General features: G+C 37.0%; 1 protein-coding gene across 2 annotated transcripts in view; it reads right to left on the bottom strand.

The window, feature by feature from the left end:
- CD109 (CD109 molecule) overlaps positions 1–25205 on the bottom strand; it is a 243344-nt gene that overhangs the window by 96904 nt on the left and 121235 nt on the right. For both annotated transcript variants that reach the window (XM_037844054.1, XM_037844053.1), the window contains 2 exons: positions 10306–10345; positions 8156–8240 (listed from right to left, as the gene is read on the bottom strand). In XM_037844054.1, coding sequence (XP_037699982.1) covers positions 8156–8240; positions 10306–10345 — 125 coding nt within the window. The remainder of the gene's footprint in view (positions 1–8155; positions 8241–10305; positions 10346–25205) is intronic.

Here is a 25205-nt window from a genome sequence, read left to right on the forward strand (position 1 = left end):
GAAAATTATAAACCATATCAAGAAACCAGAAGATATGGATAACCCAAACATCCAAATTAAAACACCAGAGGAGACACAGAACTTGAAGCAATTAATCAAAGAAGTACAAACAAACAACAATGTCATGGCTCAGGAAATAAAGGACATGAAGAAGACCCTAGAAGATCATAAAGAAGAATTTACAAGAGTAAATTTTAAAAAAAATCATGGATCTTATGGAAATAAAAGATTCTGTTGATGAAATTAAAAATATTCTTGAGACACATAACAGCAGATTTGAACAGGTAGAAGAATGAATTAGTGAACTTGAAGACAGCATGATGGAATGTGAAAGCACAAAAGAATGAATGGTGAAAAAAAATCAAAAAATTTGAAATGAATCTCAGGGAAATGAAGGATAACATGAAGTGTACAAACATAAGAATCACTCATGTTCCAGAAGGTGAAGAGAAGAGTAAAGGGCTGGGAAGAGTATTCGAAGACATTGTTGGGAAAAGTTTCCCACCCTTCTAAACGATATACATACGCAAATCAAAGAAGCCCAATGAACTCCAAAATAAGTGTCTTATAATGTAGAATACACAGAACCCAGAGATAGTCAGAAGCTAGTGAAGGGGGAATGATAATCCAAAATGTATAGATATGAAAATGGGGGTAAACTTAATGGTATGGGAATGGTCAGGTGTGACTATGGTTTGTTAATGAGATTATTAAAAAAAACTGTGATAAACCTATTACATATTAACACAAATAACATTTTTATAAAAATAATTATTTTTCCTCAAACAAAAAAATTTGGGTGGCTTTTCTTTTTGTAAATACATAGTTGTGACTCTCTTTAATGTCTGGCTTAATAGAAGGCAGCTATTTCTGTATTCAATCTTTTGCGATATGTTGTTTTGGCTGAAGTATATGAAGAAAATCTGACTTCATACAGATATGTAGTTGGAAAATGGAAAAGTGTCTTAGTAGCCTTTTCAGATAATCATGGTTATTCTTCTTTGATACTATACCAAAACACTAAAAATGGTAGTTTTTTTTAAGATTATTTGCTATTTGGACTCTGAAACCACATCAATGAACATTTAATATCCTGTTACATTAAAATTCATTGATTTAGATTGCACCTTGAATGCATATTTTCCTATGCATGATTTTGTAATATGCATTGGTCGTTTGAAAAATATTGATTAAATCATGCAGTTCTTCCAAATATAGACACATTTCATTATTCAATATAAACAATCATGTGTTAAAAACACTGCTAATGTCATCAGAAAATTCATTAAGTATTAGGAAGTTGTCAAACTTTTGGTGGCAGATACAAGTTTTTTAACATTCAAATTGTTGCATGAAAATTCAAATTTTATCATTAGCCACAACTATTTTCCTTGAAGTGAAATGCTCACTTCATTTATTTTCAAGAAAATGTCTGTCAAAAACCCAGTCTTAATAACCTTAGTTTTTCTGTCAGTTTTTCTTTCCAGTAAAAATGGTGTTTCAAGATTAGAGCAGTTAATTGGTTCAGCTGACATTCAAACAGTCTCACAAGTGGTCTTCCTCAAGATAACCATCATATGTATTTTGATATATAACAAAAATGCTATATGTATACTTCCCATTTTGTTACACAGGCTAATAAAAAGGTGAGTACTCAAAAGTGTTCAGAAAATGGATTGATAGATAGATAAATACTACATTGTTTCATTGATGGTTAGCTAGATAGAATGATACAGCAAATATGGCAAAATGTTAAAATTGGTGGATCTATGTATTATCTAGAAGGAAAGGGGTGTGTTGTTCTCTGTATAAGGTTTGTATTATTTTTGTAACTGTCCTGTAAGTTTGAAAGTATTTCCAAATAAAAAGTTTAGAATTAAAAAAAAAAAAAAACAATGGAGGGAATAAATAAAACCAAAAGTTGGTTCTTTGAGAAGCTCAACAAGATTGAAAAACCCTTGGCTGGATGAATGAATATAGATGCAAAAGTTCTCAACAAAATACTTGCAAATCAAATCCAAAGACACATTAAAAAAAACATATACAATGACCAAGTGGGGTTCATCCCAGGCAAGCAACGTGGTTCAACATAAGAAATCAATCAATGTAATATAACACATTAACCAATCAAAAGGGAAAAATCAAAGAATCATCAATAGATGCTGAAAAAGCATTTGACAAAATTCAGCATCCTTTTTTGACAAAAACACTTCAAAAGGTAGGAATTAAAGGAACCTTCCTCAATATGATAAAGGCCATTTATGAAAATCCCACAGCCAGCATAGTATTCAATGGTGAGAGACTGAAAGCCTTCCCTCTAAGATCAGGAATGAGACAAAGATGCCTGCTGTCACCACTATTATTCAACATTGTGCTAGAAATTCTAACCAGAGCAATCCGGCAAGACAAAGAAATAAAAGGCATCCAAACTGGAAAGAAAGAAGTAAAACTGTCATTATTTGCAGATGATATGATCATATATTTGTAAAACCCTGAGAATCAATGGCACAACTACTTGAGCTAATAAAATCAACAAAGTGGTGGGATACAAGATTAATCCATGTAAGTCAGTAATATTCTTATACACTGGAAATGACCTAACAGAAGAGACACTCAAGAAAAAGGTACCACTCACAATAGCAACTAAAAAAATCAAGTACCTAGGAATAAACTTAACCAAGGATTTAAAAGACCTGTACACAGAAAATAACATAACTTTAATAAAAGAAAAAGAAAAGAAGGACCTAAAGAGATGGATAGATATTCTGTGTTCATGGATAGGAAGGCTAAACATCATTAAGATGTCAATCCTACCCAAAATGATCTACAGATCCAATTCAATTCCAATCAAAATTCCAACAACCTATTTTGCAGACTTCGAAAAGCTAGTTATCAAACTTACTTGGAAGAGAAAGGGGCCTCAAATTGCTAAAAACATTTTTCTGAAAAAGAAAAACAAAGTGGGAAGACTTACACTTCTTGACTTTGAAGCCTACTATAAAGCCACAGTAGTCAAAACAGCATGCTATAGGCACAAAGATAGACATATTGATCAATGGAATTGAATTGAAAATTCAGAAATATACCCCCAGATCTACGGTCAACCAATTTTTGATAAGGCCCCCAAATCCACTGAGCTGAGACAGAACAGTCTCTTCAACAAATGGGGCTGGGAGAACTGGATATCCATATCCAAAAGAATGAAAGAGGACTCCTATCTCACACCCTATACAAAAATTAACTCAAAGTATATCAAAGATCTCAATATAAGAGATAGTAGATAAAACTCTTAGAAGATAATGTAGGGAAACATCTCGAAGACCTAGTACTAGGAGGTCGCTTCTTAGACCTTACATCCAAAGCACAAGCAATGAAAGAAAAAATAGATAAATGGGAACTCCTCAAAATCAAAAGCTTCTGTACCTCAAAGGACCTTGTCAAGAAGGTGAACAGACAGCATATGCAATGGTAGAAAATATTTGGAAACCATGTATCTGATAAAAGACTGATATCTTGCATATATATAAAGAAATCCTGCAACTCAATGCAATAGTACAAATACCCCAATTATAACAAGGGCAAAAGATATGAAAAGACATTTTTCCAAAGAGGAAACACAAATGGCTAAAAAACACATGAAAAACTGTTCATCTTCACTAGCTATTAGGGAGATGCAAATCAAGGGCACAATGAGATATCATCTCACACCAATAAGAATGGCTGCCATTAAACAAACAGGAATCTACAAGTGCTGGAGAGGATGTGGAGAAACTGCAACTCTTATTCATTGCTGGTGGGACAGTATAATGGTACAGCCACTCTGGAAGACAGTTTGGCAGTTCCTCAGAAAACCAGATATTGAGTTACCCTACGATCCAAAAATGTCACTTCTCAGTATATACCCAGAAGATCTGAAAGCAGTGACATGAACAGATTTTTGCACAGTGATGTTCACAGCAGCATTGTTCACAATTGTCAAGAGATGGAAACAATCCAATGTCCTTCAATAGATGAGTGAATAAACAAAATGTGGTATACACATACCATGGAATACTACACACCAGTAAGAAGGAATGAAGTCGTGAAACATATGACACATGGATGAAACTTGAAGACATAAGGCTGAGTGAAATAAGCCAGACACAAAAGGAGAGATATTATATGTTATCAATAATGTGAACTCCATGAAAAATGTAAAATAAATGTCTTATAACGTAGAATATACAGGTCCTAGAGAAAGTCGGAAGCTACTGAAGGGGGAATGATAATCTAATACGTACAGATATGATAAGGATAATGGTATGGGAATGGTCAGGTGTGACTATGGTTTGTTAATGGGATTATAAGTATAAGTGACTCATTGAATGCAAACATGTTGGTAAATGGTTGTTTAAAGGCATGTAACCCACAGAGTAGCACCACAAATCTAAATAATAGTTAGCATGATATACTTATAAGGTATGACACTGGTGCAGAGGGTTAACAACAGAGTGGTATATGGAAAAACTACCCATTACATATTAAAGACTATGTTTAATAGAAATATCTTACCAACACTACACTAATACTAGGGATGAATACTTAGCAGTTAATAAGAGCTCTGGGATGTTATGATAATTGTTTAAAGTTGAAAGTGATGAGGATTGCACAACTAAGTGAAGACAATGTAAGAAACTGACTGTTTAGCTTGGGATAGAATATATATTAAGTGAAATTAGGAACCCACTACTTAATAAATCAAACCCTTGCCTTGCGGCTTGCCCTTGCGAAACAGCGTCATAAATGGGAGGCTGAGTCCTCCTATAATTATGCCCAGGAGGCACCTCCAGGGAACCTCTTTTGTTGCCCATATGTGGCCTTTCTCTCTCTAAGCCCAACACTGCAAATAAATTCATTAACCTCCCCCCCACAGGGGACATGACTCCCAGGGGAATGAATCTCCCTGGCAACATGGGGCATGATGCCCAGGAATTAGCCAGGCCCTGGAAGCAAGGGATTGAAAATGCCTACTTGACCAAAAGGTACGGAAAAAAAAGAAAGGTGAGAAGCTGAGGTCAAGTGGCTGGAGATCCCAAATAGAGTCGAGAGGCTATCCCAGAGGTTTCTTTTATGCAAGCTCCAGCTAGACATCCCAAATGGTCACAGTATGCCAGGCCCTTACCAAAAGTGGTCCCCAACTACCTATGTCCCTACCTGAGATTCTATAATATATTCACTCGCTAAGTTTTATCTCTCAGAAACTTAAATCCACCAGTGTTCCTATACCAGACAAGTCCTAAAACCCAAAGGCAACAGCCTCTTTAAGAACAACAGTCAGATGCAGGCCTCTTCCCCATACTGTTGACACCCCCTTTCAATATGAACAAATTAGGGTGCTCCCTGTCTAGACACCCCTGAAGATAGAAAAAGATTAAGTGAGAGGAAGGGGTAGCAACAAACAAGATAAGATTTAACAAAGGTCTATGAATGCTGAACCTTTATATAATTGTGTGCGTGTGTGTGTGTGTGTGTGTGTGTGTGTGTGTGTGTGTGTGTGTGTATATATATATATATATGCTGCTGGGGTGTTGGAATGGCTGGAAGGAGGTAAATGACATGGTAGAACTCTAGCCTATAGCATCTTTTGAATTATGCCTTGAAGGTCTTCACCTTTCTGTATATACCTTGTATTGCATAACAGGGAAGGGACTGAGACTATGGAACTGCAGTCCGTAACAATTTTTGAAATTACCTGCATAACTGCTTGTTGAGCTGTACATCGAGAATGGATACCTTTCTATATGTATGTTATATTTTACAATAATGGAAATGACTGGGGTTTTGGAACTATGACCCATGACATTCTTTGACATTTGCTCTCTAACTACCTGCTATATTGTACTTTGAAAGTTATCACTGTTATGTATACATGTTAAAGTTCACAATAAAAAAATGCATTAAAAAAAAAAAAGATGAATAGAAGAGTTGTGGGCAAAGAGTCTCAAAGGCGCAGCCAAAGAGAAAAGAGGAAATTCAGAAGGGAAATGGGAATGGACAATGGTGTCACATGCTGCAAAGCCTAAATAAGTACCCACAGGAATGAGCAAGAAAAAGGTCTTCATGACCTTGGTGAAAGCAGTTGCAGTGGCGAGGATGAAAGACAGATGGCAGATGGCTTTAGAATGGATAGAATGCAAGGAAGTAGAAAATGCAAGGCTAGCTAGCTCTGCTGTGAGGAAGATGCGAGAGATAGGATGGTAGCTGGAAGGAGCCAAGAAGGTCAAGAGATGGTTTGTTTGTTTAATGATAGAAATGTGAATATGTTTAAACACAGAGTGAAGACACCACTAAAGAACAAAATGTTAAAAATATCAAATGGAAGAAGTCAAGACACAGGCAAGAGAGGAAGTGGGATTCTCCTGGCAGGAGACAGTATCCAAGGCCCCCATGGAGGAATCAGCCTCTGAAAAGAAGAGAGACGCAGCTTCCATTCTGTCAGACAGTCTGGATGATCATGATCAAAACCATGATCATTTCCATCATTTTAGGGACACGGGTTTTATAGAATAGGTCCTTGCAAATTTTATAGATAAAAGACTGCCAGTTAAAAGAATTCCTTAATGTATTACAAAGCTGTAAATTATATTCTCAGTCTGATTCTCCACCCTGGAGGCAAAAGTGGACTCTCCTGAAACTGCATTGGTAGACCCAGAATTCATCGCAGGGAAGGCAGAGAGGGAATGTTCACCCTTAATTCACAGGCCTCTGTGAAAAGGGGCCTCAGCCTTGTTGGTGGCAATTCCTCAAAATACTCTGGTCTGTGGACAACCGCTAAGAGAGTCAGTACTGCCCATCACTTGCAACTGCCAGAAAACCTCACCAAGACAGGAATAATGGTGATGAGATAGCAGAAAGAGGATGTCTAGTTTTCACTATTACAAATAAATTAAGAAAACATTTCAGAAACTAAAGCACAGATATTGTCACATCAAAAATAAAAGCTACAGTGATTAATCCCACTGAATGGTATGCTTGGGATTGATTGAGATGGGAAAATTTATGTTGTATATATGTTTTCACAATTTAAAGGAAAAAAAAGAGTAGAAAAAGAGGCAATGACGATTAAATCCAATACATGATCATGAACTGGATCTAATAACGGAGGAGAAAAATCCCAAAAGGACATTATTGAGACATATGAAAAAATTGGAATATAGACTGTAAGTTTTATATCAATGTTAAAGTTCTTAAACTTGATAATTGTTAAGGTGGTTATATACGTGAATATCTTTGTTCTTAGGAAATGTACATGGAAGTATTATGTACATGGTAGATTGGATGGATGGATAGATAGATAGGCAGGCTGACTAACTGGTAGAATGATACAGTATTGCACATATTTAACATTGGCAAAATGTTAAAATTGGTGGATCTGCGTATCTGAGGGGTAAGTATGTTAGAGTTCTCTGTATGGGCTTTGCACTACTTTTGCAGCTGCCCTGTAGGTTTGAGATTATTTCAAAACAAAAAGTTAGAAAGAAAGAGAGAGGGAGGGAGGGAGGAAAAGATTACAAGACACCAGACCCTGAATTACTTGAGGACATCCCTAGACCATACTTTTGGGAACCAGTAGTCTAAACTCTGAGTTTTGCCTCAGCAAAACAAAATTCTATGCTATTCAAGCCACGGAGTGAAAAATAACAAGAGCAACTATACATGTGATATGCAGGGTGGGCTGGAACCCTCTGTGTATATAGGCTGAAATGGATGAATGTGAATTAATTGCAATAAGACAACTAAATCCCTCCCCCAAGATCTCTATTCTGGTCAGCGGGGGAGAAAGTAGGACTTAAGAAGTCTTCAATTCCATGTCAGCTGGAAAATAAAGATACAACTTTTTTTTTTTAATCTGGCACAATCCCTTGATTAGATTGGAAAGACACGGGCTTGTGGGAAACATTTTAGGACTGGACCAGCTTGGTAGCAGAGAGGTGGATGCAAGACCTGTAGAGATCTATTCCATGCTTAATTATTTATTGTAGACATTTATTTATCGTCTACTAGGGCATTTTAATAAGCAAAACATTGTGATAATATTCTGGAGAATATAATGAGCTCTTTGTCATACAGTCTTACAACAGTTTATAATCATATAAAAAAGAAAAATAATACTTACTTTGCTGTGACAGTACCATTTAAACTTCTAGAATTCAAAGAACAATATAATGGTGTCTGCAAAACAACTTCAAATTTTGGTAATACTAAAAAAGAAAAGCAAGGACAAATCTTTTAAAAACTATTTTACTATTATTTCAGCTTAACAAAATAAAGAATAGAATTGTTCTGAAAGAGTTGATAATCAGTACTATTTGAACTTAAATTCATAATGATCCAAATACTTGTTAGTACACAGATGGAAAGCCCTTTGTTTCACACCAAAATTAGAAATCTCTACTTTGGTCTTTACATAATTACCATATGAATATTTTATAAATATTAATACTGTCTTATGTAAACCACTCCACCAGAGTAAAAACTTTTGTTTCCTTCCAGTCTATAGAAATATTTTTTTTCTCTAACTTCACTGACCAAAGGTGTATTTCACCAAACTTTCATAACAAAGCATCTCACTTTTCAATCAACACAAGAGAAGTATCAAGAAGGCCAATGGGTCAGCAACATAGGGCAGACCTCCAGCTCCAAATGAGGCTGAAGGTCTTTAAAATGCCAAGACCCTCCTGGACTCTAGACCAGTCTAGGACAAGGAGGGCCATAAAAGCCACATGTGTCAGCTAAGAGCCTCCTCCAAGGTTTCCACCAGCAAAGAAGTTTAACAGTCAACACAGGGAAACCTAAATGCCCTCTCAGATACACGGTGATACTCCATTCAGCAGCATACAACCAGCCAGCACCAACATTATGTGAAATTAAAATATCCTATTAAATGTTGTCCCCCCCCCCGCCAACCTACTCTTCTAAATCGGTGCTGTCAAAAAGAAATATAATGTGAGCCACATACATAATTTTAGATTTTCTACTACCCACATTTAAAAAGTAAAAAGAAGGTGAAATTAATTTATGTAACATTTTATTAACCTCTTATGTCCAAAATACTATCATTTTAACATGTTATTGATAGAGAAAATTACTAATGAGTTATTTTACTTTGTGTTTTGTTTTTTTTTTTTTTTTTGCTCTAAGTATTCAAATCTAGCGGGCATTTTACACGGTACAGCGTATCTCTTTTTTGATTAGCCACATCTCAAGCAAGCCAGCCACAGCCAAATTGAGGCTAGTGACTCCCCTATTGGACACTGCAGTCCCAGATAAAGGGTCAGCAAACAATGGCCTGCATAAGCTAAGAATGGTTTTAATGGTTGAAAAACAAACAAAAAGAATGTTTCATGACACATGAAAATTATACAAAATTGACAATTGAGTGTCTATATGTAAAATGTTATTGGATCATAGCCACACTCATTCATTAACAAATGTCTGTGGCTGCTTTTATGCTACACTGACACAGTTGAGTAGTTACAACAGCAAATTATAGCCCACAAAGCTTAAAATACTTATCATCTAGCCTTTATAGAAAAAAAATTTTCTGATCTCTGTTCTAGATGATCATGAAACTCAGACCTGACAATGCTGTATTAGATACATGGAGTCTGACTCACAAAGGTATAAGCAAACTACTTCCCAGAATATCTATTGCCTGAATGAGATGCAATCTCAAAACGTAGAACAAATCAAATGAGAAAGCTCATGCAAAACCTGAAAATAGCCACTTAAACTATAAACTAATATTGAGGTTCTATGCTTTCACTATCATCCACCCTTCCTTTCCTTCTATCAACAAAATAGTTGGGTCACTCTATTTTCATCTGTGTATTTCCAGTTGTGCTACTCTAAGTGTGGCAGGTGCAAGAAATGGATTTACATGACTTCAACAGACTGCCTTTAACTGTGCTGACCAAATGAAAATTATGGAAAATAGCTAATGTTAAGTTAAAAAAAAGAAACAGGGTACAAAATCATAAATACGTTATAATTTTGTAATATCACAAAGTAGAAAATTGAGCATAAGGTAAAGACGAGCAAAATGGGACCAAAGGTTTTTTTTTTTTTTACTTTTTTCTTTATAATAAGCTTTTATGACTTTCAATTTTACAAAGAAAAAAACATGTTTAGGACTATAAGGAACAATATAATTTGATCTTCACTGGGATTTTTACTGTAAATATAATATATCTTTTCATAATTTCTCTCATCTCTGTTGAAAGTAATAAAATTTTTCTTTTTCAAAATAAATTGAACAACTCTTACCATATTCTGAAACCTCAAAAGATTGATAATAGGTCTGGCCCTATTGGGAGAAGAAAAAAATAAAGAAAATACATGAGTTCTTATTTAATTATTTTGCTTGCTTACTTACCTGCATAAAAGATTTAGAAAATTATCTTCAAATTACATGTATAAAGATTCAGTGATTCCATACAGTTGATTTAAAAAGGAAAAGAAGGTTAAAAAAAGAGAAGGAAAAACAAGGAAAAAAATATCTAGTGCCCCCTTGAGGAGCCTGTGGAGAATGCAGGGGTATTGGCCTACCCCACCTCAATGGTTGCTAACATGACCACAGACATAGGGAACTGGTGGTTTGATGGGTTGAGCCCTCTACCGTAGGTTTTACCCTTGGGAAGACTGTTGCTGCAAAGGAGAGGCTAGGCCTCCCTATAATTGTGCCTAAGAGCCTCCTCCCAAATGCCTGTTTGTTGCTCAGATGTGGCCCTCTCTCTCTACCTAAGCCAACTTGAAAGGTGAAATCACTGCCCTCCCCCCTACGTGGGATCAGACACCCAAGGGAGTGAATCTCCCTGGCAACGTGGAATATGACTCCCGGAGAGGAATGTAGACCTGGCATCGTGGGACGGAGAACATCTTCTTGACCAAAAGGGGGATGTGAAAGGAAATGAAATAAGCTTCAGTGGCAGAGAGATTCCAAAAGGAGCCGAGAGGTCACTCTGGTGGGCACTCTTACGCACACTTTAGGTTCTAAAGAATTGGGGTAGCTGGTGGTGGATACCTGAAACTATCAAACTACAACCCAGAACCCATGAATCTTGAAGACAGTTGTATAAAAATGTAGCTTATTATTATTCTTGTTATTTTTGTGTGTGTGCTAATGAAGGTGTCAGGGATTGATTTAGGTGATGAATGTACAACTATGTAATGGTACTGTAAACAATCGAAAGTACAATTTGTTTTGTATGACTGCGTGGTATGTGAATATATCTCAATAAAATGATGATTAAAAAAAAAAAAAAAATGTAGCTTATGAGGGGTGACAATGGGATTGGGAAAACCATAAGGACCACACTCCACTTTGTCTAGTTTATGGATGGATGAGTAGAAAAATAGGGGAAGGAAACAAACAGACAAAGGTACCCAGTGTTCTTTTTTACTTCAATTGCTCTTTTTCACTCTAATTATTATTCTTGTTATTTGTGTGTGTGTGCTAATGAAGGTGTCAGGGATTGATTTAGGTGATGAATGTACAAATATGTAATGGTACTGTGAACAATCAAATGTACGATTTGTTTTGTATGACTGCGTGGTATGTGAATATATCTCAATAAAATGAAGTTAAAAAAAAAGATTCAGTGAACAAAACAGTTTATTTTAACTTGTGGGGGTTTATTTTCAATCAGCTGCAACGTGAAGACTGTGAGATTGCATGAGTTTTTCTTGCTAACTCACCAACATAAAAAGGGAATCTGTCTGCAATTGACTGCAAATAGGATTAAACAAACTGCTTAACCCCACTTCCACCATTTGCAAAATGAGGACTAGATTAAATTAGATAATTTCATCTCCCTTCTAGCTCTACAAATTTCTGAAGGAAGGATAACATGTCTAAAATAAATAACTTTAAATTTGTTTTTGATTACCAGTATCAAAAAACAAATGAAAAAAAAAACCCATAGGACTGTCAACACAAACAGTGAACCCTAATGTAAACTATGGATTATAGTTCATAGTACAATTATAATAATATTCTTTCATCAATTTTAACCACACTAATGCAAGGTACTAATTATGGAGTGGAGGGTAGTAATATGGGAACTCGGTATTTTCTTCTTCTGTAAACTACAACTTCTTTAATAAAAAATTTATATTAAGAAAATGGAAAAAATGAAAATCAGTTTACAGTTAATTAAATATTTATAAAGAATAAAGGATACAAAATCATCATGGGCCAATATTCTCCACCTTTCTAATTCCTTGAATGATTTTTCTAGTCATACATCCTACCCTATATTAGCAGATATTATTATTTCAATACATCAATACATCCTACCCTATATTAACAGACATTGTTAATTATTTCCTTTTCCAAACATCAACAAGAAAACATGTGGCCTATTATTAAATCATTTTTCTAACTCCTCATATTTCTGTCCATTCTAAATTATATGTAACACATTAAAAAAAAAAAACCTCTTCAAAATAACTAAATAATTCTACTAATGAAATTTGTTCTAAGTCTAGCTGAAACCCTTAATTTATCAAAGCAAACACACAGGTACAGCTACAAAACATTAGTTTCTCTTAAAAATCACCCTCAGTCAATCTAAAGCAACTGTACACTACAAAGTTATGTTTTATCCTAAAAGAATAATGGAGTTCATTATAACCCAAATGTAACTACTTACATGCTAACAAAACAATTGCTCAAGGCTTGGCTTCAATGTTGGCATTTAAAGTAGATTCCAAAGAAATTGTGTTGTTTTTATCAAATCCTTAAGAATCTCTACATTTATGTCTCCTAACTTAAACTGTTTTCATGTCAATATAAAGGAATGTTATAATTACATATATTTGACTCATTTATATGCTCTAATTTGTCACCCTCAAAAATCAGATCAAGAGGGTAATCTATCTATATTACCTGTAATTCATGGTAAACTTTAGGCTTTTACATTTTAAATTATTTTTGCTTTATTACTGAGGCTAGCACAAGCAAGGTATAGAATAAGTAATTTGACAATAATGATGGTTCTGTCAAGTTAAATTCAAAAGTAAATAATTAACTGAGTGACTACTGCATGCAAAGCACCATGAGGGTCTGTAAAGATCAATACATTGCAGTCCTCAGCCTCAGGGGGTCAGTGTAGTGGTGGAGACTGACACAACCAAGGTTGACAGTGACCTGGAGTTTCAGGCATGCACCCTTCCTCCTGCTTCCCTCTGCTTGACAGACACATACATCCATCTCTACCCATCTTCCAAGGCTCAGCGCAAATGTTAACATGCCCCTGCACCTCCAATCTAAAAGCACGCTCTCTGCCCTCTGCATCTCCATGCACTTTAATCCTTCCCTGCTACTTTCTACCCTGTCTCATAGCTATTTAGGTTTATGGGTTATCTTGCTGTAAGTTCTCTGAGGACCAGGTCCGTGCCAGATCATATTTTCATCCTTCACAGTTTATCCTTCACAGTGCCAAGTAACAACAAAGTGTCTGGTACAAAATAAATGCTCAATAAATATGTGTTTGATTAAATAAAGATTACTAGCTTTGACAAATTTAGGATGTCAACGAGTTTATTTGGGCCTACTTTAAACAACAACCTTGAAACCAAGTTTTAGGCAATTATTTGTTTAATACATAAGAAGTTGCATCAGATTATATTTGAAATGAATTCTGTCTCTTTTCCTACTTCCTACACTGCCAGTTATCCCTTATCACTCCTAGATTCTCCATTTCTCTGTTTACTGGCTCCTTCCCCTCATTCAGCCTACAAACATTTTCAAGTCTTCTTTCTCCTAGTACTCACAAATGTCTTTCTGACTCCTTTCTTGTTTGCTTTATGGTCCTCTCTTTCTGATCCTTAAATACTGGCCCTTCTCATCCTGAGTTCAATGCTCTTCCCACTTTGCTAACTCTTGAGTGAGCTCATCAATTCTCATGGTGATGACAACCAACTCTATAGTGAAGACTCCTAAATCTTCATCTCTAACCCAGACTTCAACCCAGATATTCAGACTCAAATGGGCCTGCTGGACATTTGCACCTGCATGTCCTACAGACCCCTCAAACTCTAGTACAAACTCCAATACAAATTCATTATGATCTTCTGATATCTGACCCTCTTCCCAAACTCTCTCTCTCAGTTGATGACAACTGTATGAGAAACCTAGCAGCATACTTGACTCTTTCCTTCCTCATCCCCAGTAATCCACACAGCACTAATTTTACCATCTAAACATTTTTTATTCCATCCCCTCTTCTCCATCCTTTCTACCAATGCCTTAGTTAAGACCCCCATCGTCTCTCACTTGAATTACTGTAGCAGGGTCCTAACTAGCTTCCGAGCCTTCTATCATTTTATATTCAAATATGTCCTCCATACAGAACTAAGGAAAACACAAATCTGACAAAGAGACTAGCAGGTTTAAAACCTTACAATCCTGCTAATGACGTTAACTGCTATAGGAATTACCTTCCCACAATAAACAGCAAGAAAAGCAGGAAAAATATAGAAAAGAACAGTTTTCAAAAAACGTACAAGAGGCAGCACAGTATTGTGATCCCTGAAACTTAACAGCAAATGAGGAGATCCCTATTTGCTGACACTGCCTGGAAGCAATTTTCATGCCACAGCACAGAGAGGAGGAATAAAACTGAGCCTGGTGGTCCTGTTGAGTTGAGAGACAGGAACCAGAGTCAGGAAGCTGAAGCAGATAGAATTTGCCAGGCAGAATACCAGAGAGGAGGGAGATGCACAGAGAGTGCTCTAGATATTGGCAGAGAAGTCCCCTCAAGTCCCAGCTGAGTTTTGATCTGCACATGCATGGGAGGAAACTAACATATGGTCAGGAAAAGGACCACTAAAAAGTAGTAGACTAAATAATTCCCAAAGACCATACATGGCTGGGAAGGGTTCATGTTCTCACCAGCAAGAATAGAAATTATGTCAACAGAAGGGTTATGGCTTAGTAGTAAGGTTCAGTTACTCCTAGAGTAAAGGCCACTTTGGAACCACCATAATAAAGCTTAAAAACAAGCCACTTTGGGGGCAGGTCAAGATGGTGGACTGGTGAGCTGTATGTTTTAGTTACTCCTCCAGGAAAGTAGGTAGAAAGCCAGGAACTGCGTGGACTGGACACCACAGAGCAATCTGACTTTGGGCATACTTCATACAACACTCATGAAAACGTCGAACTGCTGAGATCAGTGAAATCTGTAAGTTTTTGCGGCCAGGGGACCCGCGCCCCTCCCTGCCAGGCTCAGTCCCGTGGGAGGAGGGGGTGTCAGCTCCGGGAAAGAGAAGGGAGAACTGCAGTGGCAGCCCTTATCGGAAACTCATTCTACTGATCCAAACTCCAACCATAGATAGACTGAGACCAGACACCACAGAATCTGAGAGCAGCCAGCCCAGCAGAGAGGAGACAGGCATAGAAAAAAAAAAACAACACGAAAAACTCCAAAATAAAAGCGGAGGATTTTTGGAGTTCTGCTGAACATAGAAAGGGGAAGGGCGGAGCTCAGGCCCTGAGGCGCATATGCAAATCCCGAAGAAAAGCTAATCTCTCTGCCCTGTGGACCTTTCCTTAATGGCCCTGGTTGCTTTGTCTCTTAGCATTTCAATAACCCATAAGATCTCTGAGGAGGGCCCTTTTTTTTTTTTTTTTAATCCTTTTTTCTTTTTCTAAAACAATTACTCTAAGAAGCCCAATACAGAAATCTTCAAAGACTTGCAATTTGGGCACGTCAAGTCAAGAGCAGAACTAAGAGAGCTCTGAGACAAAAGGCAATAATCCAGTGGCTGAGAAAATTCACTAAACACCACAACTTCCCAAGAAAAGGGGGGTGTCCGCTCACAGCCACCATCCTGGTGGACAGGAAACACTCCTGCCCATCGCCAGCCCCATAGCCCAGAGCTGCCCCAGACAACCCAGTGTGACGGAAGTGCTTCAAATAACAGGCACACACCACAAAACTGGGCGTGGACATTAGCCTTCCCTGCAACCTCAGCTGATTGTCCCAGAGTTGGGAAGGTGGAGCAGTGTGAATTAACAAAGCCCCATTCAGCCATCATTTCAGCAGACTGGGAGCCTCCCTACACAGCCCAGCAGCCCAGAACTGCCCTGGGGGGACGGCACTCACCTGTGACATAGCACAGTCATCCCTCAACAGAGGACCCGGGGTGCACAGCCTGGAAGAGGGGCCCACTTGCAAGTCTCAGGAGCCATACGCCAATACCAAGGACTTGTGGGTCAGTGGCAGAGACAAACTGTGGCAGGACTGAACTGAAGGATTAGACTATTGCAGCAGCTTTAAAACTCTAGGATCACCAGGGAGATTTGATTGTTAGGGCCACCCCCCCCTCCCTGACTGCCCAGAAACACACCCCATATACAGGGCAGGCAACACCAACTACACACGCAAGCTTGGTACACCAATTGGACCCCACAAGACTCACTCCCCCACTCACCAAAAAGGCTAAGCAGGGGAGAACTGGCTTGTGGAGAACAGGTGGCTCGTGGACGCCACCTGCTGGTTAGTTAGAGAAAGTGTACTCCACGAAGCTGTAGATCTGATAAATTAGAGATAAGGACTTCAATAGGTCTACAAACACTAAAAGAACCCTATCAAGTTCAGCAAATGCCACGAGGCCAAAAACAACAGAAAATTATAAAGCATATGAAAAAACCAGATGATATGGATAACGCAAGCCCAAGCACCCAAATCAAAAGACCAGAAGAGACACAGCACCTAGAGCAGCTACTCAAAGAACTAAAGATGAACAATGAGACCATAGTACGGGAAACAAAGGAAATCAAGAAGACTCTAGAAGAGCATAAAGAAGACATTCCAAGACTAAATAAAAAAATGGATGATCTTATGGAAATTAAAGAAACTGTTGACCAAATTAAAAAGATTCTGGACACTCATAGTACAAGACTAGAGGAAGTTGAACAACGAATCAGTGACCTGGAAGATGACAGAATGGAAAATGAAAGCATAAAAGAAAGAATGGGGAAAAAAATTGAAAAAATCGAAATGGACCTCAGGGATATGGTAGATGATATGAAACGTCCAAATATAAGACTCATTGGTGTCCCAGAAGGGGAAGAAAAGGGTAAAGGTCTAGGAAGAGTATTCAAAGAAATCGTTGGGGAAAACTTCCCAAATCTTCTAAACAACATAAATACACAAATTATAAATGCTCAGCGAACTCCAAATAGAATAAACCCAAATAAACCCACTCCGAGACATATACTGATCACACTGTCAAACACAGAAGAGAAGGAGCAAGTTCTGAAAGCAGCAAGAGAAAAGCAATTCACCACATACAAAGGAAACAGCATAAGACTAAGTAGTGACTACTCAGCAGCCACCATGGAGGCAAGAAGGCAGTGGCACGATATATTTAAAATTCTGAGTGAGAAAACTTTCCAACCAAGAATACTTTATCCAGCAAAGCTCTCCTTCAAATTGGAGGGAGACCTTAAATTTTTCACAGACAAACAAATGCTGAGAGAATTTGCTAACAAGAGACCTGCCCTACTGGAGATACTAAAGGGAGCCCTACAGACAGAGAAACAAAGAAAGGACAGAGAGACTTGGAGAAAGGTTCAGTACTAAAGAGATTCGGTATGGGTACAATAAACGATATTAATAGACAGAGGGGAAAAATATGACAAACATAAACCAAAGGATAAGATGGCTGATTCACGAAATGCCTTCACGGTTATAATGTTCAATGTAAATGAATTAAACTCCCCAATTAAAAGATATAGATTCGCAGAATGGATCAAAAAAAATGAACCATCAATATGTTGCATACAAGAGACTCATCTTAGACACAGGGACACAAAGAAACTAAAAGTGAAAGGATGGAGAAAAATATTTCATGCAAGCTACAGCCAAAAGAAAGCAGGTGTAGCAATATTAATCTCAGATAAAATAGACTTCAAATGCAGGGATGTTTTGAGAGACAAAGAAGGCCACTACGTACTAATAAAAGGGGCAATTCAGCAAGAAGAAATAACAATCGTAAATGTCTATGCACCCAATCAAGGTGCCACAAAATACATGAGAGAAACACTGGCAAAACTAAAGGAAGCAATTGATGTTTCCACAATAATTGTGGGAGACTTCAACACATCACTCTCTCCTATAGATAGATCAACCAGACAGAAGACCAATAAGGAAATTGAAAACCTAAACAATCTGATAAATGAATTAGATTTAACAGACATATACAGGACATTACATCCCAAATCACCAGGATACACATACTTTTCTAGTGCTCATGGAACTTTCTCCAGAATAGATCATATGCTGGGACATAAAACAAGCCTCAATAAATTTAAAAAGATTGAAATTATTCAAAGCACATTCTCTGACCACAATGGAATACAATTAGAAGTCAATAACCATCAGAGACTTAGAAAATTCACAAATACCTGGAGGTTAAACAACACACTCCTAAACAATCAGTGGGTTAAAGAAGAAATAGCAAGAGAAATTGCTAAATATATAGAGACGAATGAAAATGAGAACACAACATACCAAAACCTATGGGATGCAGCAAAAGCAGTGCTAAGGGGGAAATTTATACCACTAAATGCATATATTAAAAAAGAAGAAAGAGCCAAAATCAAAGAACTAATGGATCACCTGAAGAAGCTAGAAAATGAACAGCAAACCAATCCTAAACCAAGTACAAGAAAAGAAATAACAAGGATTAAAGCAGAAATAAATGACATAGAGAACAAAAAAACAATAGAGGGGATAAATATCACCAAAAGTTGGTTCTTTGAGAAGATCAACAAGATTGACAAGCCCCTAGCTAGACTGACAAAATCAAAAAGAGAGAAGACCCATATAAACAAAATAATGAATGAAAAAGGTGACATAACTGCAGATCCTGAAGAAATTAAAAAAATTATAAGAGGATACTATGAACAACTGTATGGCAACAAACTGGATAATGTAGAGGAAATGGACAATTTCCTGGAAACATATGAACAACCTAGACTGACCAGAGAAGAAATAGAAGACCTCAATCAACCCATCACAAGCAAAGAGATCCAATCAGTCATCAAAAATCTTCCCACAAATAAATGCCCAGGGCCAGATGGCTTCATAGGGGAATTCTACCAAACTTTCCAGAAAGAACTAACACCAATCTTACTCAAACTCTTTCAAAACATTGAAGAAAATGGAACACTACCTAACTCATTTTATGAAGCTAACATCAATCTAATACCAAAACCAGGCAAAGATGCTACAAAAAAGGAAAACTACCGGCCAATCTCCCTAATGAATATAGATGCAAAAATCCTCAACAAAACACTTGCAAATCGAATCCAAAGACACATTAAAAAAATCATACACCATGACCAAGTGGGGTTCATTCCAGGCATGCAAGGATGGTTCAACATAAGAAAAACAATCAATGTATTACAACACATTAACAAGTCAAAAGGGAAAAATCAATTGATCATCTCAATAGATGCTGAAAAAGCATTTGACAAAATCCAACATCCCTTTTTGATAAAAACACTTCAAAAGGTAGGAATTGAAGGAAACTTCCTCAACATGATAAAGAGCATATATGAAAAACCCACAGCCAGCACAGTACTCAATGGTGAGAGACTGAAAGCCTTCCCTCTAAGATCAGGAACAAGACAAGGATGACCGCTGTCACCACTGTTATTCAACATTGTGCTGGAAGTGCTTGCCAGGGCAATCCGGCAAAGACAAAGAAATAAAAGGCATCCAAATTGGAAAAGAAGAAGTAATACTGTCATTGTTTGCAGACGACATGATCTTATATCTAGAAAACCCTGAGAAATCGACGATACAGCTACTAGAGCTAATAAACAAATTTAGCAAAGTAGCGGGATACAAGATTAATGCACCTAAGTCAGTAATGTTTCTATATGCTAGAAATGAACAAACTGAAGAGACACTCAAGAAAAAGATACCATTTTCAATAGCAACTAAAAAAATCAAGTACCTAGGAATAAACTTAACCGAAGATGTAAAAGACCTATACAAAGAAAACTACATAACTCTACTAAAAGAAATAGAAGGGGACCTTAAAAGATGGAAAAATATTCCATGTTCATGGATAGGAAGACTAAATGTCATTAAGATGTCAATTCTACCCAAACTCATCTACAGATTCAATGCAATCCCAATCAAAATTCCAACAACCTACTTTGCAGACTTGGAAAAGCTAGTTATCAAATTTATTTGGAAAGGGAAGATGCCTCGAATTGCTAAAGACACTCTAAAAAAGAAAAACGAAGTGGGAGGACTTACACTCCCTGACTTTGAAGCTTATTATAAAGCCACAGTTGCCAAAACAGCATGGTACTGGCACAAAGATAGACATATAGATCAATGGAATCGAATTGAGAATTCGGAGATAGACCCTCAGATCTATGGCCGACTGATCTTTGATAAGGCCCCTAAAGTCACTGAACTGAGTCATAATGGTCTTTTCAACAAATGGGGCTGGGAGAGTTGGATATCCATATCCAAAAGAATGAAAGAGGACCCCTACCTCACCCCCTACACAAAAATTAACTCAAAATGGACCAAAGATCTCAATATAAAAGAAAGTACCATAAAACTCCTGGAAGAAAATGTAGGAAAACATCTTCAAGACCTTGTATTAGGCGGCCACTTCCTAGACTTTACACCCAAAGCACAAGCAACAAAAGAGAAAATAGATAAATGGGAACTCCTCAAGCTTAGAAGTTTCTGCACCTCAAAGGAATTTCTCAAAAAGGTAAAGAGGCAGCCAACTCAATGGGAAAAAATTTTTGGAAACCATGTATCTGACAAAAGACTGATATCTTGCATATACAAAGAAATCCTACAACTCAATGACAATAGTACAGACAGCCCAATTATAAAATGGGCAAAAGATATGAAAAGACAGTTCTCTGAAGAGGAAATACAAATGGCCAAGAAACACATGAAAAAATGTTCAGCTTCACTAGCTATTAGAGAGATGCAAATTAAGACCACAATGAGATACCATCTAACACCGGTTAGAATGGCTGCCATTAAACAAACAGGAAACTACAAATGCTGGAGGGGATGTGGAGAAATTGGAACTCTTATTCATTGTTGGTGGGACTGTATAATGGTTCAGCCACTCTGGAAGTCAGTGTGGCAGTTCCTTAGAGAACTAGATATAGAGTTACCATTCGATCCAGCGATTGCACTTCTCGGTATATACCCAGAAGATCGGAAAGCAGTGACACCAACAGATATCTGCACGCCAATGTTCATAGCAGCAATATTTCCAATTGCCAAGAGATGGAAACAACCCAAATGTCCTTCAACAGATGAGTGGATAAATAAAATGTGGTATATACACACGATGGAATACTACGCGGCAGTAAGAAGGAACGATCTCGTGAAACATATGACAACATGGATGAACCTTGAAGACATAATGCTGAGCGAAATAAGCCAGGCACAAAAAGAGAAATATTATATGCTACCACTAATGTGAACTTTGAAAAATGTAAAACAAATGGTTTATAATGTAGAATGTAGGGGAACTAGCAGTTGAGAGCAATTAAGGAAGGGGGAACAATAATCCAAGAAGAACAGATAAGATATTTAACGTTCTGGGGATGCCCAGAAATGACTATGGTCTGTTAATTTCTGATGGATATAGTAGGAACAAGTTCACAGAAATGTTGCTATATTAGGTAACTTTCTTGGGGTATAGTAGGAACATTTTGGAAGTTAAGCAGTTATCTTAGGTTAGTTGTCTTTTTCTTACTCCCTTGTTATGGTCTCTTTGAAATGTTCTTTTATTGTATGTTTGTTTTCTTTTTAACTTTTTTTTTCATACAGTTGATTTAAAAAAAAAGGGAAAGTTAAAAAAAAAAAAAAAAGAAAAGAAAAACAAGGAAAAAAAAAGATGTAGTGCCCCCTTGAGAAGCCTGTGGAGAATGCAGGGGTATTTGCCTACCCCACCTCCATGGTTGCTAACATGACCACAGACATAGGGGACTGGTGGTTTGATGGGTTGAGCCCTCTACCATAAGTTTTACCCTTGGGAAGACGGTTGCTGCAAAGGAGAGGCTAGGCCTCCCTATGGTTGTGCCTAAGAGCCTCCTCCCGAATGTCTCTTTGTTGCTCAGATGTGGCCCTCTCTCTCTGGCTAAGCCAACTTGAAAGGTGAAATCACTGCCCTCCCCCCTACGTGGGATCAGACACCCAGGGGAGTGAATCTCCCTGGCAACGTGGAATATGACTCCCGGGGAGGAATGTAGACCTGGCATCGTGGGACGGAGAACATCTTCTTGACCAAAAGGGGGATGTGAAAGGAAATGAAATAAGCTTCAGTGGCAGAGAGATTCCAAAAGGAGCCGAGAGGTCACTCTGGTGGGCACTCTTACGCACACTTTAGGTTCTAAAGAATTGGGGTAGCTGGTGGTGGATACCTGAAACTATCAAACTACAACCCAGAACCCATGAATCTTGAAGACAGTTGTATAAAAATGTAGCTTATGAGGGGTGACAATGGGATTGGGAAAGCCATAAGGACCACACTCAACTTTGTCTAGTTTATGGATGGATGAGTAGAAAAATAGGGGAAGGAAACAAACAGACAAAGGTACCCAGTGTTCTTTATTACTTCAATTGCTCTTTTTCACTCTAATTATTATTCTTGTTATTTTTGTGTGTGTGCTAATGAAGGTGTCAGGGATTGATTTAGGTGATGAATGTACAACTATGTAATGGTACTGTAAACAATCGAAAGTACGATTTGTTTTGTATGACTGCGTGGTATGTGAATATATCTCAATAAAATAAAATAAAAAAAAAAAAACTAGCCACTTTGGAAGGATCAAACTAAACCACAAGTAATTAAACAACATTCTAGAACAAAATCTAATGCTCCTTAAAGGAATACAATAAAGCCAGCATCCAAAAATGCCAGCGTCCAATCAAAACATAACAGGAAAGCAAGAAAAGTAGGAAACTATGACCCATAATCAGGAGAACAGACCCAGAAATGATGGAGAGGACAGACAAGCTATTATAAATATGCTCCATATGTTCAAGAAGGTAGAAGAAAACATGAACATGATGAGGAAATAAATGGAAGGTATTAAAATACTCAAATTGAACTTCTAAAGATGAAAAATACACAGATTAGTTATTGCAGAAAAAAAAAGCAGGGAGCATAAAAAAACTCTTCAAAATGAAGCAAAAATACTGGAAATTAATAAACAAAGCCTCAGTTAACTGTGAGATGATAACAAACCATCTACCATATGCATAATTGAAGCCCCAAGAAGGTGGGACATAAAAACATTTGAACAAAACACATAATTTTCCAAATTTGATGAAAACTATATAACCCACAGATCCAAAAAGCTCAATGAATCCCAAGCAAAATGAACTAAAATAAAACCATGACAAAGCACATCAAAATCAAATAGCCAAAAACAGTAAAAAAAAAAAAAAAAAAAGAAAGAAAGAAAGAAAAAGATATATATTAATAAATGCAGCCATAGGTAAAAAAGACATATGACATACAGAAGAACAAGACATATTACATACAGAAGGCAGACTTTAACAGAAACTATGCACACCAGAAGAGTTTGAGGTACTGAAAGAAAAAACTATCAACAAAGAAATCTTTATCCAGTAAAAATATCTTTCAGAAACTAAAGGAGAAATAAAAAAATTTTAGACAAACAAAAGCTGAGAGAATTCATTGTCCACAGACCTAGACTGCAAGAAAGAAAATGCTTCTTTTTAGTCTTTTAAATTGTTCCAATAAATCAAGAAATCATTTTGAAACTGAGTGCTGATAGCGTACTTTGTACCAGACAGTGTCTTCCCAGGGTGTTTATAAGTGGTGAAATGCAAATCAAGAAATAAATTATTTTGATGTCCAATGAGTTTAAAACGCAGAAATGAGTGTTGCAATTTTCAATGTATTATCCATTAAACAATCAGGCCATATCAATTTTCACAATGAGTTTAGTTATTTTTATAAAATATATGATTCAAAAATGGTAGGGGGCACTGAAATATTTAAAATCAATAATAATTCAGAGAATTAGTAGCAATTTATACCATATGTAACCACCAAAACACTCATGCGAAACAAAGGTCTGCAATAGTTTTCCGTAAAGATCCAAATGGTAAACATTTCAGGGTCTGCGGGCCTTGTAGTCTCAGTTACTCAGCTACACCATTGCAGCACAAAAGCAACCATAGATAATATGTAAACAAATGAGCATGACTATGCTCCAATAAAACTTTATTTATAAAAACAGGTGTGGGGCCAGATTTGACATTGAGGGTAGGGTTTGCTGACACTAAGTCTAAAAAAGAATAAAACTGATTTTTGAATTGTTGTATGTCAGTTCTAGTTTAACTAACTAAACTTAACTTCGCTAAAACATGGTGGGGAGGATCTAGATCCAAATTTTTGTCACCAAGGCCTTTTGTAGGAAGTACAAGTTTCATTTACTAAACAATTTGCCTTCAGAACCATAGGGACTAAATCTCCTTCAAAATGAGCTTTTATGTTTACTCTAGTTCATCAAATATGGCTTGTGCTCATTCATCCTGCCAGCAGCTGGAGAAAGAGGCTGACCTGAAGGCTTAAATTCTTAGACAGTATATCTTCTAAGCAAATACCTTTCCAGACAAGAAAATACATAACTCATCAACTTCTGCTGAGTTCTTTTTTCCCCAATATGGTCAATGTTCCATGAGAAAATCTCTCCCCTAGTAAACTTTCTCTGAAGCACATATATCACTCTCTACTTGTACTAGATGTAAGCCTGCCTCAATTAGATTTTCAGAACAACAGAAAAGAAGAACCAGTAGATAATTACCTAATAGGATAATTACTTTATCCCCTTAACTCTTAAATCAATAGTTCTTTATGAAAGTTCATCTTATGGAACACAGTCAATAAAGGGGAGGGAAGAGAGAAAACATGCTATTTTTACTACCCTTCTGAGAAGTATTCTATGACTAGAGTATAAATTGAAGACATGTGAATTACTAAAACCATCTTTTCTGGTTACAGACTTCTCCCTCTCTTACCACAAAGCATTGTACTCTGAAAAGCTTCTATTTTTAGCAAACTTGAAGGGATATAGCATACTATATGACCATTAAAATCATATATTTTAAAATGCAGGTCAG

This window comes from Choloepus didactylus, chromosome 7 (assembly GCF_015220235.1).
Source record: "Choloepus didactylus isolate mChoDid1 chromosome 7, mChoDid1.pri, whole genome shotgun sequence".
In the NCBI taxonomy this organism is placed as follows: Eukaryota; Metazoa; Chordata; class Mammalia; order Pilosa; family Megalonychidae; genus Choloepus; species Choloepus didactylus.